The 15,529-nt window shown below is 51.0% G+C and overlaps 1 protein-coding gene across 2 annotated transcripts in view; it reads right to left on the bottom strand.

Annotated features, from left to right (window-relative positions):
• Positions 1-693: 693 nt before the first annotated feature.
• The window catches only part of BMP6 (bone morphogenetic protein 6), a 160,011-nt gene continuing 145,175 nt past the window's right edge, over positions 694-15,529 (bottom strand). The window contains exons 3-7 of one of the 2 annotated variants that reach the window (XM_078055683.1): positions 14,355-14,503; positions 13,521-13,718; positions 3,248-3,324; positions 2,330-2,440; positions 694-2,233 (exon numbers count right to left, since the gene is read on the bottom strand). In XM_078055683.1, coding sequence (XP_077911809.1) covers positions 2,084-2,233; positions 2,330-2,440; positions 3,248-3,324; positions 13,521-13,718; positions 14,355-14,503 — 685 coding nt within the window. In that variant the 3' untranslated portion in view covers positions 694-2,083. The remainder of the gene's footprint in view (positions 2,234-2,329; positions 2,441-3,247; positions 3,325-13,520; positions 13,719-14,354; positions 14,504-15,529) is intronic. The other variant, XM_078055684.1, reaches the window with a different exon arrangement.

Below are 15,529 nucleotides of genomic sequence, written 5' to 3'. Positions count from 1 at the left end.
TACCCCATGGGTGGAAGTTTCTTTCTTCTTTAGTTAGGTCATCACGAAGACTTGACGTCTCCCACAGAAAATGTGGGCATGGGAAGTTCCACAAGGCTTGTCCTGACTATTCTGTTAACTCCTAGAACAATTCTGGTTGTTGTCACCTGGGGCGAGAGGGCTCAGGTGAGCCTTCCCAGGCCTGGGTATCGGAACTAACCAGGGAGGCCCCCCAGCTGGAAGCAGCTTCAGATCCTGCTTCTGGGTAGTTGTTCTAGAGGCTTACTGTACTTTGCCTCGGAGGAGGTCAACTGTGTGTGTGTGTGTGTGTGTGTGTGTGTGAAGAGTGGGATCCAGTTGGCCTCAAGACCAAAGACTGAGCTAGGCGGGGCTGGGTCAGGGCTGACTCGGGCCCCATTCCTGCCCCGGCCAGCACCCTTGTCGGCCACGCCATCCTCGTTGTTCAGTTTTACTGTCACACTGGAGAACAAGCACCCATCGGACTAGGCTCCCTGAAGATACGTACCTGTATGTTCTTGGCCATCAGGTTACTTCTCATCATAATCCCTCCCTTTCCAATGCTCTTCGCCCCACTTCCCATGCTCGGGGTGAGTGCGGCCACTGGACACACGGTCACTGGGGGTGGGACCCTGAGAAACAAGATCGCTTCTGCTGCCTGCGGCAGAAGACAACAGAGCAGGGTCTCGGCCAGTCTCTGCCTTAAAGGAAATCTTTATTAATTATGTATGGTTCACAGATGGTCTTTTAAAAACCCCAACTTTCTAAAGAAGCACAATCCTCATGAGTGGCTTCAGCTTTGCATCATGAGTCTTGTATTAAAAGAATATCCAAGTGGTACAATTTGTTTACACTATGATACTTTCTAAATAAACTCTTTTTAAAAAAAAAAAAAAAAGTCTGGTCTTTCCTTAAATGTTACAGCAAAACAGATATAAAATAGACAATAAATTATAGTTTATATTTACAAAAAAGCTGTAAGTGCAAACAGTTTTAGATCATAAATGTATTATTTAATCAGTTTAGTATGAAATTGGCTTCCTAGTACATGATCGTGAAAAAGACACTTTAAAAATATTCTACGATTTCATCTGAGTCTTCCTTTCTACAAGAGAAAACTGGGATTTGGGTTCATAAGGGCATGCCTATCCAGACCCTGTCCTGGCGGTCCTTCCCTGTTTTGTTTCCTTTGCTGGATCTAACCCCGCCACTTGGCATGCTGTCGAGGAAAAGGCAAAGAACCATTTTACTGAAATAGGTGAAATAGTAGAGCCGGCGTTCCTGGAGTGAATGTGCTTTTCGGAGAGCCATCCCAGAAGAGAAGAGGTGCAGCGCTGGTTTCCCGCGGCGCCCGGCTAACATGCCCCCCCCAGCCTCCCCAATGCCCGCTCGCTCTACTTTGGGTGCTAGCAAGGAGAACAGCTAATGGGGGGGTAGGGACTGAGGTGTGGAAATGACACGGTTGGTTTGACCGAAGTGAGTGTATTTTCACACGGACTGAACTCCAGCACAAACACTGAGGGCAGGGGCGGAGAGAAAAGGCACTTCACGCAGCCCCCGGGTCGGCCCGGGCTGCTGTCCCTGCTTGAACCTGCCCTGCGCCGAGGCCGTCTGTGAAGGGAGGCATTTCCGCCCAGTTCCAGTTGTCTATATAGATCTACCTCTGACGGACACTACTGAACCGGCTGGTACTTTAGCCAAGAGTACTCTTACTCCTTTAAGATTATTTTCCCTATTGACTCACTAACACCACAAATAGCTTGGTCTAAAGCTAAAACTAATTTTGGTGGGCTCTTCTTTTGGGGGGGGTTGGGGGGAACCCTTCAAAGTTACGTTTCCGTAGTTCCCAGACTTCATACTACAGACATCCGAACCCCGCTTCCTGCAGACCAGCAACTGCCCACGTTATCTACTGTGTGAGCAAATTCTTAACGAGGCCCTTCAAGTTCTTCCTTGGGCGGTAAGGCACCAGCCAGCCCGGGGCGGCTTCAAAGGCTTGCCTCCCCCTTCGCCGTGCTTCTGAATGTTTGTTAAGGCAGATGTCATCTGGGAACCCAAGGCCGTGTCCCCAGCAACTGGTTTCGAGTTAGTGGCACCCACAAGCTCTGACAACCATATTCCTGTATTTTTTCAAGATGACATTCGAGTTGTCATCAAAGTAAAGAACAGAGATGGCGTTTAGTTTGGTTGGCGCGCAGCAGGGTTTGGGGACATACTCAGGATTCATAAGGTGAACCTGTTACAAAACAGAAGGGGAAAGGCACCGTTAGAAGCCACACCTGGTCTCGGCTTACTCCTCCCTCTAAAGCGAAAGGGGTCCCCGGGAGCTCACCAGCGTCTGCACAATTGCGTGGTTCGTTGCGTTCATGTGCGCGTTGAGTGGGAAGGAGCATTCTCCATCACAGTAGTTGGCGGCGTAGCCCTTGGGTGCGATGATCCAGTCCTTAGGTGAAAGCAAAAGGACCCCACATGTGATCAGCATACACTCCTTACATCATCTGCGCTCCAGGAATCCTGTGACAATGGACTCCTCACATTGGACAGCTGGGCCGGCAGGCCCAGGGAGGCCACGTTCATGTTCCAGTGGCAAAAGCAAGGGGGTGAGCCTAGTTCATCTGGCTCCAGGGCACCCTCCCCCTTCACAGGCCCACAGGCCTTAGCTGCTACCCACCTGCTAGGCCCGGAAGCACAGGGGGCTGGCGTTATGCACCCGGACCCAAAGGAGCCTCGAGTACGCCCTGTCATCCTAACGCCATCTGCATATACAAACTCGATTTCCTATCACTTGTCACCTAGAATTCGCTTCTTATAAACTAGTGGTGGCTCTCAGGTGTGGGGCTAACCATTTGTGCTCTTCTAGATAATTTGGGTGAGTCAATGTATAGCCATTGGATAACTGTTAGATCAGTTTCTCCAACCCTTTCTCAAAACACAAACGCCAAAGTCCATGCCTCATGGATTCTGAAAGAATGGAAGAAGAGCCCTGGGAACCGTGGGACTGATTCTGAGGTACACGGAACTTGGGAACCTGGCTCCCCGGGAAGGTGTAGGGGTGGGGGGGAGGCGGTGCTGGTATACAAGGAGCCTGGCCCTTCCTCTGCCTTCCTCCAGAAGCCCAGGCATCCGGAAGAGCTCCCAAGTACCTTCACATGGGAATCACCTCGGCCCTAAAGCCCAAGTTCTTCGAGGACAGCCCCTGCCATGAAGATGGGAAAGGACATTTGTCCCTGTTGTTGTCCAGAGAACTCACCTGCCAGCCCAGGTCTTGGAAGCTCACATAAAGCTCATGCTTCCTGCAGGCCGTTTTCAACTCACTGCTGTTGTAATCTGTCGGTGGAGATAAGATGCGCCCGTTAACTCATTCATTCTTTCATTTAAATACTGACATGAGAGGCTTTGCCCTGGGCCAGGCCCTGTACTAGGCTCACGACAGCAGCGAACAAGGCCCCCGCTCAACACAAATGTGGGCACCAAACAGCTCCATCAGGTTCCGTGGCTCCCAGGTCCTCACTCACGCCATCTTGTTCACTCTGGGGTGCATGCTGGGCAGACTGGCACACAATGTCATCATGGACCTGAACGGACTCGTGAGCAACAGATGTGCACTGTGAGCCCCTGGTGTATGCAGGGCCTGTGGGAGAGGGTACACCAAGGGGCCCTAAAACACCCCTTGGGCTCCTGACTTGGAAGACATCGTGTTCACGGTACAAGACAACTATACCAGGCAGGATTTGCTATAATGCACACAGGACAGTCTTGAAGCTGCACAGGGGCCGTGAGGATAGCTGGGTCAGGAAAGCATCCTGAAGGAAGGGTAACGGAGCGGCGCCTACCTAAGAGGGAGTCAGAGACAGACGGAGACCCAGAGCAGAGCTGGCTCTCTCTCCAGCATTGGTCCCCAGGCTCACTTCCAGGGTTGAGCCTTTGACCTGCCCCAAAGCAACGAGTCCTAGGAGAGCGGTGTCCTGTGAACCCGCTAAAGCCCGTGTAACTCCCCTGTGTGAGGCAGGAGCCGCTAGCCTGGCCCAGCCTAGAGGAATGGGAGGGCCGCGGTTCATTTAGGCCAACTGGAGCAGCTCTTCTGGGAGCCGTCCTCTGCTAGGCAGCACGGAAACTGGAAAATAAGTGACACGAGGCTTGCAGCCTCCAGGGACTGAGAGACTCGAAGGGGTGGCGTGAGACATGGACACAACTAACGCAGGTACACAACAGTGCAGCTGCTATGCGCCAGCGTTATGGAGAAGGCCCGCTGGGAGTTCGGACAAGGGTCAGTTAAGGGTGGGGGCGAGAGGAAGAGTGAGCGGTTTGGGTGGAATGAATTTAAGGATATGTGAAGATGAATCAATCAGGTGAGATAAAGCTGGGGAAATGAACGGCCTAGAATGCCAACCAAAATGATGCGGACTTTCTACTAGAGGCATTAAAGTAAGCCTGTGAAGAAGGGGTTTGAGCCAGAGAGGGCCATGTTTGGAACGATGATTCCAAAGGATCAACCTGGTAGTGGTGTTTCAGACAGATGAAAAGGAAGACTCCAGAGAAAGGCTCTTAATCTACGATGCACTTTGACGGATACAGGAGCCTGAGGTCATGTGCGTGCCACCTCTGCCCTTTTAAATCCCATAGCCAATTACCTAATTGTTTAAAGCCTATTTGCACTAGGTTTCTGTTGCTTGTACTCCTGGGCCTCTTGGCACTGAAGTAAGACAAGACATGCAGATCTCACGAGTTTGTGAGGCAAAGAGACAAACAGTACTGACTCAGCTCAGTCACCTACCCTGGGAGGAGAAACAGGCTACCTTTTGAAGGTGATTTGCTCATCCTAAATTTGTTCATTCTCCCTTCTCGCCTTCTTCAGCTTGCAGAACAACCCGAGCTATAATTCCAAGTACCCAGAAGAAGTGACTGCAAAGCCACGCTGGAGGGAAGTTTTCACAATGGAGGGCACCGAAGACTCTCAGTAAAAAACAAAAACAAAAACAACCCATAAACCACCACCACCACAAAGCAAGACAAAAACCTTCTGCTAAAAATAATCCCTTAAGAAAACATCAAGCACACAAAGTAACTATCCCAAAAGGAAAGTTAGAATAAGAAAAAACACAGGGACCACAGGCAAGAGTAGTCTCTGAGTGCGATTACAAAAAAGAATACATAAAATAATGGAAGAGATAAAATAAGAAACAGAAACCCTAAAGCAAGGACATTACGGAGAAAAAAATATCATAAAAGAACAGGCGGACATGAAAGCGAACAAAATGGAACTTTATAAAGTTCTACTGAAGGTAAAAATGAAATGGATGGGTTAAACATCAGATTAGACACAAATGAAGAGAGGATTAGAGAACTGAACAACGAATTTGAAGAAATGTCCCCAACTATAGCCCAGAGTGCAGGCTCAAAAACAGGACTCTCTCTATATATAGAGACAATGGAAGACAGAATGAAAAGGCCAATGAATTTCTGAAGAGAATACTGGGTGAGTAATAATTGAATATAGGGATGTGTGGGAATTTTCTAGAAGTGAAGAAAAGCAAACATCTTTATTTTGGAAAGGCACAGTGAGTCCTAAGCAGAGTAAATAAATTCCTATCTAGCCACACGTGGTGGAACTGTAATATATTAAACGTAGGGGAATTCTTAAACGCTATCAGAAGATAAAAAGAAAATTCACCACAAAGGAACACAAGGCAGATGGACAGCAAACTTCTTTGCAACAAAAATCTACACCATATGAAGTTTAATACCGTAAGAATGATGCCATCAACTCAGAATTCCATACCTGGCTATGGTGGATATTTTCTCGTGTGGGCTACCCGGCTTCCAGGAACACCTCTCACGTGGAGAATTCCTAGACAGGAGGGAATCAAGTCCCCATCTCCCATCAGAGGGCTCTGGCCTTTGTCCCCTGGCCACTGAGTACAGGCTCTTGACTTCCCTAAAGCCATGTAGATGCCCCCACCTTTGAGGGAGTGACCCCAAGGGGAAACCAAGAATGGGTGGCATGGCAGCAAGTGTCCCGGGTGATGGCATCCAAACTACATTGTCCTTGTGACCAGGTCTGAGCTGGATCACTTGATTCCCTATGTTTGGTTCTCCAGCCTTCTTGTCAGTTAGATGGGTTCCTGATACGCTTATTTTTCATTTTAATTCGAGTCTGCTTCTCTTCCCATGTAGTCAAGAAGGGCCTTGATGGGCTAAGTTATCACTCAGTAGTTAGGGGATAGGGAGTACAGGGCGCAAGGGGAGGGGTCACCATCTATAGGGCTTGGTGGGCCCGTCTCTCTGGTAAGGTGTCTTCTAAGCAGAGACCTGCAGGAACGTCAGGGGCGAGGCAGGAGGCTCTCTGGGGGAAGAATAATCCGCATAGTGGGAATGGTAAATGTGAAGACCCTGGGGCGGCCTGTTGTAGAACAGCCTGGTGAAGGCCGCTCTGTGTTCATTAAAAAGCCCTATCTTCTGTCTACCCACTGGGCACATGGCTAGTGGACATTTGCCATTGCAGTTCGGTGTGGCTCAGCCCCACCATGCCCATGGGGACATGGGAGTTGTGCGCTCGCGGCCCTTCTGACCTCGCCCGCAGCCCTCTGGCCTTGCACCTCTTCCTCTCCTGCCAACAGCAAGTCTGAAGACTCCACGGCCCTGGTTCCTTGCACTCTTGAAGTGGTCCTGGGTTAGATGATAGGTTCTGTGATCCCCCTACTTATCGTCTCTATCTGGAATTTTCCCTGCCCGACCTCAGTTGGCTTGGGTCCCCACAAAGTAAACATCCCCCCAGATGCCTTCTCTGTGCTGGGGACCATGATCTCCCCAAAGTCCAGCTTGGAATCATTAGCCATGTGAAAGGCAGGGATTTCTGGGATACCTTTCCTTCCCAGGTCGGTGGACATGGGCAGTGTGATATAATAAGGTATATTATATCCTGGCAGAGCTAGAAAAACCACGAAATTGCCTGACACTTCCAACTCTCATTTCCCTCCATACGTTCAGGATGGGGGCTAGCCACCAGGAAGATCAACCAAGATGGCCCAGCAAAGGACTCGGCTTCTACCTTCACCAACAGTTCTAGCTGTCTGTGAGCCTCCTGTGAACTGGACTCTCTCAACGCTCATCAAAAAGAACTCTCTCGGTAAGAACAGCCATTTCTTTTAGAGCTACACACTGGAATTTTTGTTGTTAAGGAGAGATCGGGGCCAGAGAGAAGAAAGGCAGGGTGGGGATTCAACTCTCCTGGTTTTCCTCCTACAGACACTTTCAAGCCGCACTTAGGTTTCCTTATGACTCCATGTTACGTGCTGGCAGAGGGTGTATAAATATTTGTGAAGGTCAGTGCTCCTCAAAATACCTGTGTCTGCCACTCAGGGGTCGGTGCCCTGGGTTCTACAGTGGAATTACCCTGCCACACACTGTTTTGTTTGGTTTTTTAAGGACTGACAGATTGCAGAAAAACATTCTCCCACCCTGGCCCCTTGATATTTGTTTAGATGAATGGTCTGGATAGGGCCGGCGACAGGAACACATCCGCTTCAGTGGGGATAAAGGCAGGCAACACAGCTTTGTCCAGATGGGTTCACCCGTCAAGGGGAAGGCAGAAAGAAGAAGCCATATTGCTGGACATAGGCAACCAACCAACCAACCAACCAACCAAACGAGCAACAGGCCGGAGGCCAACACAAACATCCCAGAGGGCAACTGTCCTCCGTCTGACTCACGGAGTCAGACTGCAGTCTGCGGCTGCAGACACGGGGCACCGGCGTGGTGCCGTCGGTCATCCGGCTGGGAGCGCAGCACGGGCTCCGCGGATGGTGGTCCCGGCGGCGTCGCTCTCCCGGGCCCAGCGGGTCCCGAACCTGACACCCTGGCTAATGTCCGAGCAGGCGCACCTCACTGGTGTACGGAGGCAGGTTTACCTGGAGCCCAGCGGACGGGCAGGAGGGGAGGGTGACCACGCATCCTGTCCTTGCACTTCCGACACAACCTCCTTCCCACATCCGAGCGTCCCGCTGGGAGGGGACGGGGGTGGCTTTCCCATTCGGGGTGGGCCACTGGAGGCCGGTGCTGCGGGGCCCACTGCCCACGGCTCTTCGCTGACCCTCTTGCCAGTGCTCGGCCCCTTCTGCCTGCCCCTCGAGGCCCCCGCCTCACCTTCCAGGGCCTGTCTCACCTCCTCACGGCCTCCCCGTCCCCAGGCGGCGGCCCCGTGCCCCGCACGTCTGTTCTGTCCCGATCACGAGGGGCACATCCCATCCAGCATTCCTTGCAGGCGCCTCCTGAAACGCCGCGCACACAGTGAAGCACAAGGGAGCCATAGGCTAGCAGGGCTCGGGCCTGGCTGCGGGCTTACTTCTGCAGCCGAATGGCTACCGGGAATGAAACATGGCTTCCCGGGCACCAGGGCCCGGGAGAGTCCCAGGGGAATGAGTCCTGGAGGAGAAGGGACCGGCGCAGCACTGATGCTGACTTGCAGGGCAGGCAGCGAGCGGGAAGGCTGCATGGGCCTGCTCGAGGGGTCCATCGAGGGGAGAAAGGCCGACAAAGGACAAAGTCAAGGCAAGCACAAGAAACCAGGTGAGAGGGAAGGAGGCAAGAAGGGAAGGGGGCTTGTGGCCACCTTGCGGGCCAGGGTTTCTGCAGAGGGGCTGCGCAGCTGTGCTCGCCCGACCCCCGCAGGCTGGCGACCCTGCTCAGTAGGCCGCACAGGGGGCAGCTGCTGGGGACAGAGAGGCATGCTCCACACTGGGCTCCCAGTTTTTCTGAGCCCAGGCTATGGAGTCTTCCCAGAGGAAACTCGTTTCCCTTCTCTCCCAGAATGACAGGGCCAAGTACAACACCCAGCTATTAAAAGGGCACCTCCGTCTCCCCTGATCTCTCCACATCTCCCAGCCTCCTCAGCCCGTCTCATCCAAAACGAGTCTCTGGCTCCCCCTTAGCCCATGGAATCAACATGGCCGTTGGGCACATGCTGGAGAAAGCCCAGCTCCTTGGGCCCCAGACACTGTGGAACTACACTGAGATTTTGAGTTCTGGTGTCAATAATCTCATCGAATGCTGGGGGGCGGGGAGCTTGATTCTCAGAATCTAGATTTTGTTAACAACCAGGATGGTTAGACTGAGAGGCAACAGGGAGGTCCTGTTCTTTTGTGGGGCGGGGATTTCAAGATCTCCTGCTTCATTTAAGTTGGGTGGACTTTGGCCTCTTCTCAGCCTTTATCTTGATTATCAAAGAATACAGAGATTAAGTATCTTGAAAATAGACAAAGGCTTCTCTCAAAGACTGAACACTAAGACTCCCTGTACTTTAAGTACCTCTGCCCTCCCTGTTCCCTCCTGGACTGAGTCTCCTGGCCCCCAGCACCCTCTCGGGAGTTGGTGGTAGTTGGTGAATTATTCAGGCCTCTTAACAGCTCCTGTTTATGCCTCTCTCTTACTGCCTTTCAGCATTACTGGCCATTAGTACATTCATAAGGGGTAAACCGAGGGATGGGGTAGAAGGGAACCTATCACTCCTTGATAACTTTTATCCCAAAGGAGCTTAATGGCAAATGAGAGTCAAGTATTATAAATATGGAGTTTGAAATGATTCTAACTTTTGAATCACTAATGCCATGCCTGTCCTCCACAGCTGTGGAAAATTAAGATTTGATTTCATTTAGAAAGCCCTGAACAAGCCTCTACCTCTTGACCAAGACATCTGGAAGCCAAGCAGCAGGCCCTAAAATTTTAATTTAAGATCAAAACGACAAATGACAATTTCTAATTCCTTTGAAGAACCATAAACAGCTAACTCAAAACCCTGACCCAGATCCATTCTTCTCAAGCTTTGGATGTCCATGGAGGGTCAACTCACTCAGCATTGGCATGCCAACCCATGGACGCACACAATGACCTAGTGGGGACACCTGTCAGGAACTAAAAGGCCAAATAAACATTGATCTGTCAGGATTAACCCCCCAGCCTACTGACTGGAGCTCCCTGAAATCTACAGCAAGATTTCATAGTCATCATAAAGTTCCCAAACCACTGTCTGGCAAGCAATGAAGTCCAGTTACCTTTCTTACGCTGGAAGCATACTGAATGGTCCTGGGAAGTTCAAGAGACACACAGCTAAACTATCAACAAGGTCAAGAGCATATCTAAATGTACCAGAGCCACACTCCCCCCTCCCCCAGGATCCTTAAAGACACATGTTTGGGTGGGTTGGAAAGAGGTAGAAGGAGAAAGGACTCTGAAATGTTAACACACAGCATCGGAAGCAACAAAGGTCTCATTCCAAAGGACAGAGAGGGTCATAAGGACTCTCTGTTTTGCAGATGGTTGGCAGAGGTGCGTGGTGGCCACAAAAACATCAAGGATGAAAGAGGCCGGAAGGTCGTCTAATTCTACATGAACTGTTAAAAGTGGCAGAAAAGCTCCCAAACTGTCATCTGCCAAAACAAAGAGCAATTCCAAGTCACAGGGCTGGCAGCCAGCAGGTTGGCCTGGCAGAGAACCTCAGACTCCCCATCTGACTTGACATGGCATTAATGACTCCCTCCGCAGCAAGGTCTTGGGAAGATCCGAGAAATTAGCTCGATGGGCATCTCAAGCCCCCCCCCCCCCTCCCGATGGAACCATCCCTCAAGGCCATTTGTGCACAGCCCTGGTGATGAGCCAGCCAGGTGGTGTCACAGGTCCCCAGAAGATGAAGCAAAGGACCCCAAGAGAAAGCTACTCTAGAAGAGGGTGGACGGAAGCAACCAGAAAGACCAGCACGCGAGAGCTAATGGACCCGAGGGCAGGCTGTCCCAGGGCAATAGGCTGGTAGAAATGGAGGCCGAGAAAGAACTGCCGGATTCACTGGAATCCCCAACAGGGCTGCACAGCACGGCTTGGACCATGACTCCTAAAACATGTGCAAAAGCGATAAACAATACTGTCCAGATGATATCCGAGCCCACTGGAGAAGGGCGACACAGCCAACATCCATTATTCACTGGGAACAGACAGCTGCAGAGAAGCAAGGGCAAGTGAAAACCATCCAGGATGCCTTCGATCCAAACCCACACTTTCGTGCATGTGTTTGCAAAGTCCGGCTTGAAGGCCAAGTACAGATGTGAGAGCAGATTCTGGTGGGGAGGAGGAGGGGCAGGGGCTCTTGGCGACTCCCTCGTGGTGGACTTGCCCTGCCGGCCCAGGCATCTGCAGCTCGGTTCCAAAAATAGCCCCGTATTTCCCTGCCATGTTTCACCCTGATGACAGGCAACTTGATGGATTATGTTCACTTCTTTGCCCAGATGCAGGATGGTCTCTGATGGGCTTCCGGTGGTGGTGGTTTCAACGGAGAAATATTAATTCCCTGGGAGCACTCTGCGGAAGAAGGGGGGCAGCAGAGGCAAAGTAATCTCTTCCTTCAAACTTCCAGATGATTTGCAAAGGGAAAGTCCTGCCTGGAGTCACACCAGAGACCACAACGTTTTGTCTCGGCCGCATCTACCCGGTCCACAGAGGCCCGGCAACATCCGGTCCCAGAGTGGCCAGGAAAGAAAGCACAAACTGGATGACCCATTTCTCTAGGGAGTGGGCCGTCTCTCGGGAATTCCCTTCTCCAGGAGCAACCTCTTCCATTGTCCATCTGCTCCCATTAATGGCAAGGATAAATTAGGAAGAAAATGCCAAATATATAAAGTAGCACTTCAGTGGGCCGAACCTGACCAATTTCTCGGACCAGCCTGAGAGGGTCTCTGAAGCTAGTAAGAGGGAAGGAGGATCCTTCTTGGTAAATACTCTCTTGCTGGTAGTGGTGGGCGGGGAGGGGGTTCTGGGCCTTTGAACAGGTGAGGCTAGAGATACCTGTCATGAACCCTTTTGTCCTAGTACCACCGGAAGGAGCAAAGCATCTTTACAAGTACCAGGTTGGGAGGTGGGGGTGGGAAGACCAAGAAAAAGCAGATACACTTGCCTCTTACTACACATTCGATCAATTTTAATGCTCATGTTTAATTAGATTGAAAAAAGAAAAGTGGAAAGGGACTTGGAAGAGAATAATTGGATGACACGGGTAAAACCAAAATCAGAGACATGTTTTCCCAGTTAAAAAATCTGGTGTGTGTACTTGGGGGAGGGGGTGTTGAATAAATCAAGTGAAATTTCAACTTTAAAAAGCAATCCACATTTCAAGAGCTGCCTTCATGTCTGGGGCCCCAGCACCAAAGTGACCACAGTTCATTAATGAATTGAAGCCTACCACCAGCAGCCTCCATCATCATGCCCTGAAGGAAAACACGGGGCAGGCTTCCTCTGAAGTGAATAAAGGAAAGCAATCGTTTCTTCCTCTTCTTTTTTCTTTTTAAAGCCCAACTGTTTCCAGCGGTAAACACGGGAACACCCACACTGTGCCATGCTTCCAAGAAACACAAGGATGACAAAAGCAGCAAAATGTCACCTCACACTGGGTCCTCAAGCCCCACAGCTAAGTTACTCATAAGAGAAATGGCTTATTAAGTCAGAACCTAAAATGGAGACACTTCTTCCCAAAGAGAAACAGTATTCAGGGAAGTTGCATGAAGTCTTTCCGGCCACTGAAGACGACACTTTACAGTCACCTGGAAGAACCAATGCATCTTCCAGAAGCACTGTACATCCTTTCCAAGGGTCCTAACATATGCCCTCAGAACCTGCTTCCTTCAACTGGATGCAACTTGTCTGTGAGCATTATTAGGGACCGGATCAAATATTTCTCATTTAATTCCAGCAAATCTACCAAGTGTTAACCATCCCCACTTAACAGATGAGTAAACTGGAAGCTGAAATGGATTTGCTCAAAGTCACGAGTGCACGGCCTCAGCCTGGCTTTCTGCTAAAGCCACAACCATGACAGAGAGGTTCTCTTTGGAAGCTGAGGTTACCAAGAGGGATAAGATCCTGGGACGACCGCTGCCTTCCTTACCACCATGCAGACCTGGTCTTTCTGAGAATGCCACCAACAAGGGAAAATAGAAGAAGAGAAAGCGAGATTCCGAACACCATGTGAGCCCATGAATCTAGCCAGGCCTACAGCTAGAACCCTCGACTTCCCAGTTCAATGAACCAACGAAATCCATCAGAGACAGTTGTTTGAGCTGACTTCCCATCACTTTCAGCCAAGAACACTGACCGATATGAGTCCATCTTACACAAATAGACAAAATTTGTTTGTTTGTACACCACAACCTCCCAGGCCTAACACCACAGGAAGAAACTCTAGGTGTTCTCAGGATCTTTATGTGAATGAAAGAGGAGTTGGAGAAATCTTATCGAATGGAAGGACGCTCTTCCAGAAAACCAGACACCCAGGATGTCTTCAGCCTGCAGACTCAGTCCTTGGAGAACAAAGGTCCCCTCTGACGGCCCTAAGAACCCTTCTAGATAGTTGGTGACCAGGCACCTGTGAGCCTTTGTACTTCTGGGCAGAAGCCATGCAAAGCTGACACCATCAGCAGGTTCTTGTTCTCACTGAGGCCGACGCGCCCACCAGGCTTCCTGCAAACAGGGGCTCCACGCACACCTACCGGAAGCACTGGAGCCCCGCGACACGTCCTGGGACTGGGTGGAGCGGTTGCGGTTCTGCTGTCGGCGCCGCCCGGGGGCCGACCTGGTGGTGCGCACGTGGACCTCGCTGACCTTGAAGAAGGCCACCATGAAGGGCTGCTTGTCGTAAGGGCCGTCTCTGCCCACCAGGCCTGCCGCTCGAGGGTTGACGGTGAGTCCTTGAATGCAAAGCACAGCACAGCTGTGTTTATCGCATGGAAACTGGTTCCTACAGTTCCCTAGCCGCCCAAGCACCCGGCGCAGAGTGAGCGTGAGGGAAGAGCACTATGCATGCTCAGGGCAAAATCAAAACACTCCTTCCGAAGGTCTGTGAATCAAAGCAAGGCGTGGTGTGAACTCCCAGGCCTCCCAGTCCCGATGGACTTTTCCCTACACAACCATTCTTCCCGCTCATATGCCTCCCAACCAGCGAGGGAACAGACTTCACAGGCAGAATGCACCCCGTCTGAGGACCGGTGTGGGGACCCTGAGCTGTGGAGCTTTGGTGTTGCAGGAGGAGGGGGCGCTGGAAGGTTCTCGTGCAAACCTACCCCCCTACCCAACAGTCAGAACGTAGACTGGGCTCCCCCTGCCTCTGTGAGCCGTCTTCCCATGGTTGCCCCTGGAACTCAGACCACCTACTTATCTCCAAGTCCTTCTGGAGGCCTCCGGGAGAGATTTTGCTTTTCAGTAGCAGTTACGAGGGAACAGTAAGTGCGGTCATCCCAGAGCCGTGGTCTCCACCGGAAACCAGGGTTCCACCGTAACTTGCAAACCAAAGGGATGAACGCTGTTCGCCATGTTGGCAAACTTACCATCCCGAGTCACCACGCTCAGCTGAAGCCCCATGTTGTGCTGCGGGGTCACCACCCACAGATTGCTAGTGGCTGTGATGTCAAATTCCAACCAGCCTTCTTCTGAGGCCCACACCACGCGGGTGTCCAACAAAAATAGGTCAGAGTCTCTGAAAGAAAGAAAAGATGGTGTGGTGAGTCGCGCACCACCCTCTCGGCCCCTCCGCTCTGTCCCGCCTTGGCGTTAGAATGAAAATGCCACTATCAGATCAGGTCCACCCAGGAGGCATCACGCACAGTGCCCTGCCACGTCTCTGGCTCATGGGACACCCCGGACACATGCATGACACGATCTGGAGAGGCATATGTGCTAGGGAACTTCCCAGAAATGAATTTTCTCCCAAGCATAGGTGGATCCCTCAACTTCATCAAAGGCCTTGCCATGGCCGTGCATGCCGAGTCTTTCTTGGAAATAAGGAAGCAGGGAAGGGAGGGCAGGAGGAAGAAGGAAAGTCATATTGTTACTTTATGGCCAACTCTAAAAAGAGAGCAGGGGGTGGGGCATGAGGAAAAGCGTTAGGAAAATATTAAAATTAGGATTCATATGAACAACAACAAAAAAAGTGGCTTTGTTCATTTTTTTTCTTTTTGTAAAATGAGGACCCGATAATCTTCATATGTTAGTTCCTGTGAAATAAGGAGAAACAAGAAGCCACATGGTATTTGTGAGTAATCATCAGTTCCTTGCTTTTAATTAAGGCCTTTGAGCGGTCCACGCTGAGTGTGGGCTCCTTTCTCCTGTGGACGGGGTAGCTGTGGGTGGATGTTGAGTGATTTTAAAGTTCATCCCAGGGGCGCCTGGGTGGCTCAGTCGGTTGAGCATCTGCCTTCAGCTCAGGTCATGATTCCACGGTCCTGGGATCCAGCCCCACATCCTGCTCAGCGGGAAGCCGCTTCGCCCTCTCCCCTCACCCACCCCACATGTGCTCTCTCTCTCTCAAATTAATAAATAAAATCTTTAAGAGAATAAATAAAAATGTGCAGTGTTAGCACACGTGGAACTTTCTAAAAAAAAGTTCATCCCAGCACAGCCATGAGCCGTGGCTGGGCTTCTTGTAGGCAAACTTGGAATCCATTCCTTCCACTGGGCTCCACAGGGAGTAGTTTTATATACACACACACACACACACATTTAT

Source organism: Halichoerus grypus, chromosome 9, assembly GCF_964656455.1.
Source record: "Halichoerus grypus chromosome 9, mHalGry1.hap1.1, whole genome shotgun sequence".
NCBI classification, from domain to species: domain Eukaryota; kingdom Metazoa; phylum Chordata; class Mammalia; order Carnivora; family Phocidae; genus Halichoerus; species Halichoerus grypus.
This window is presented reverse-complemented; position numbering and strand designations above follow the sequence as displayed.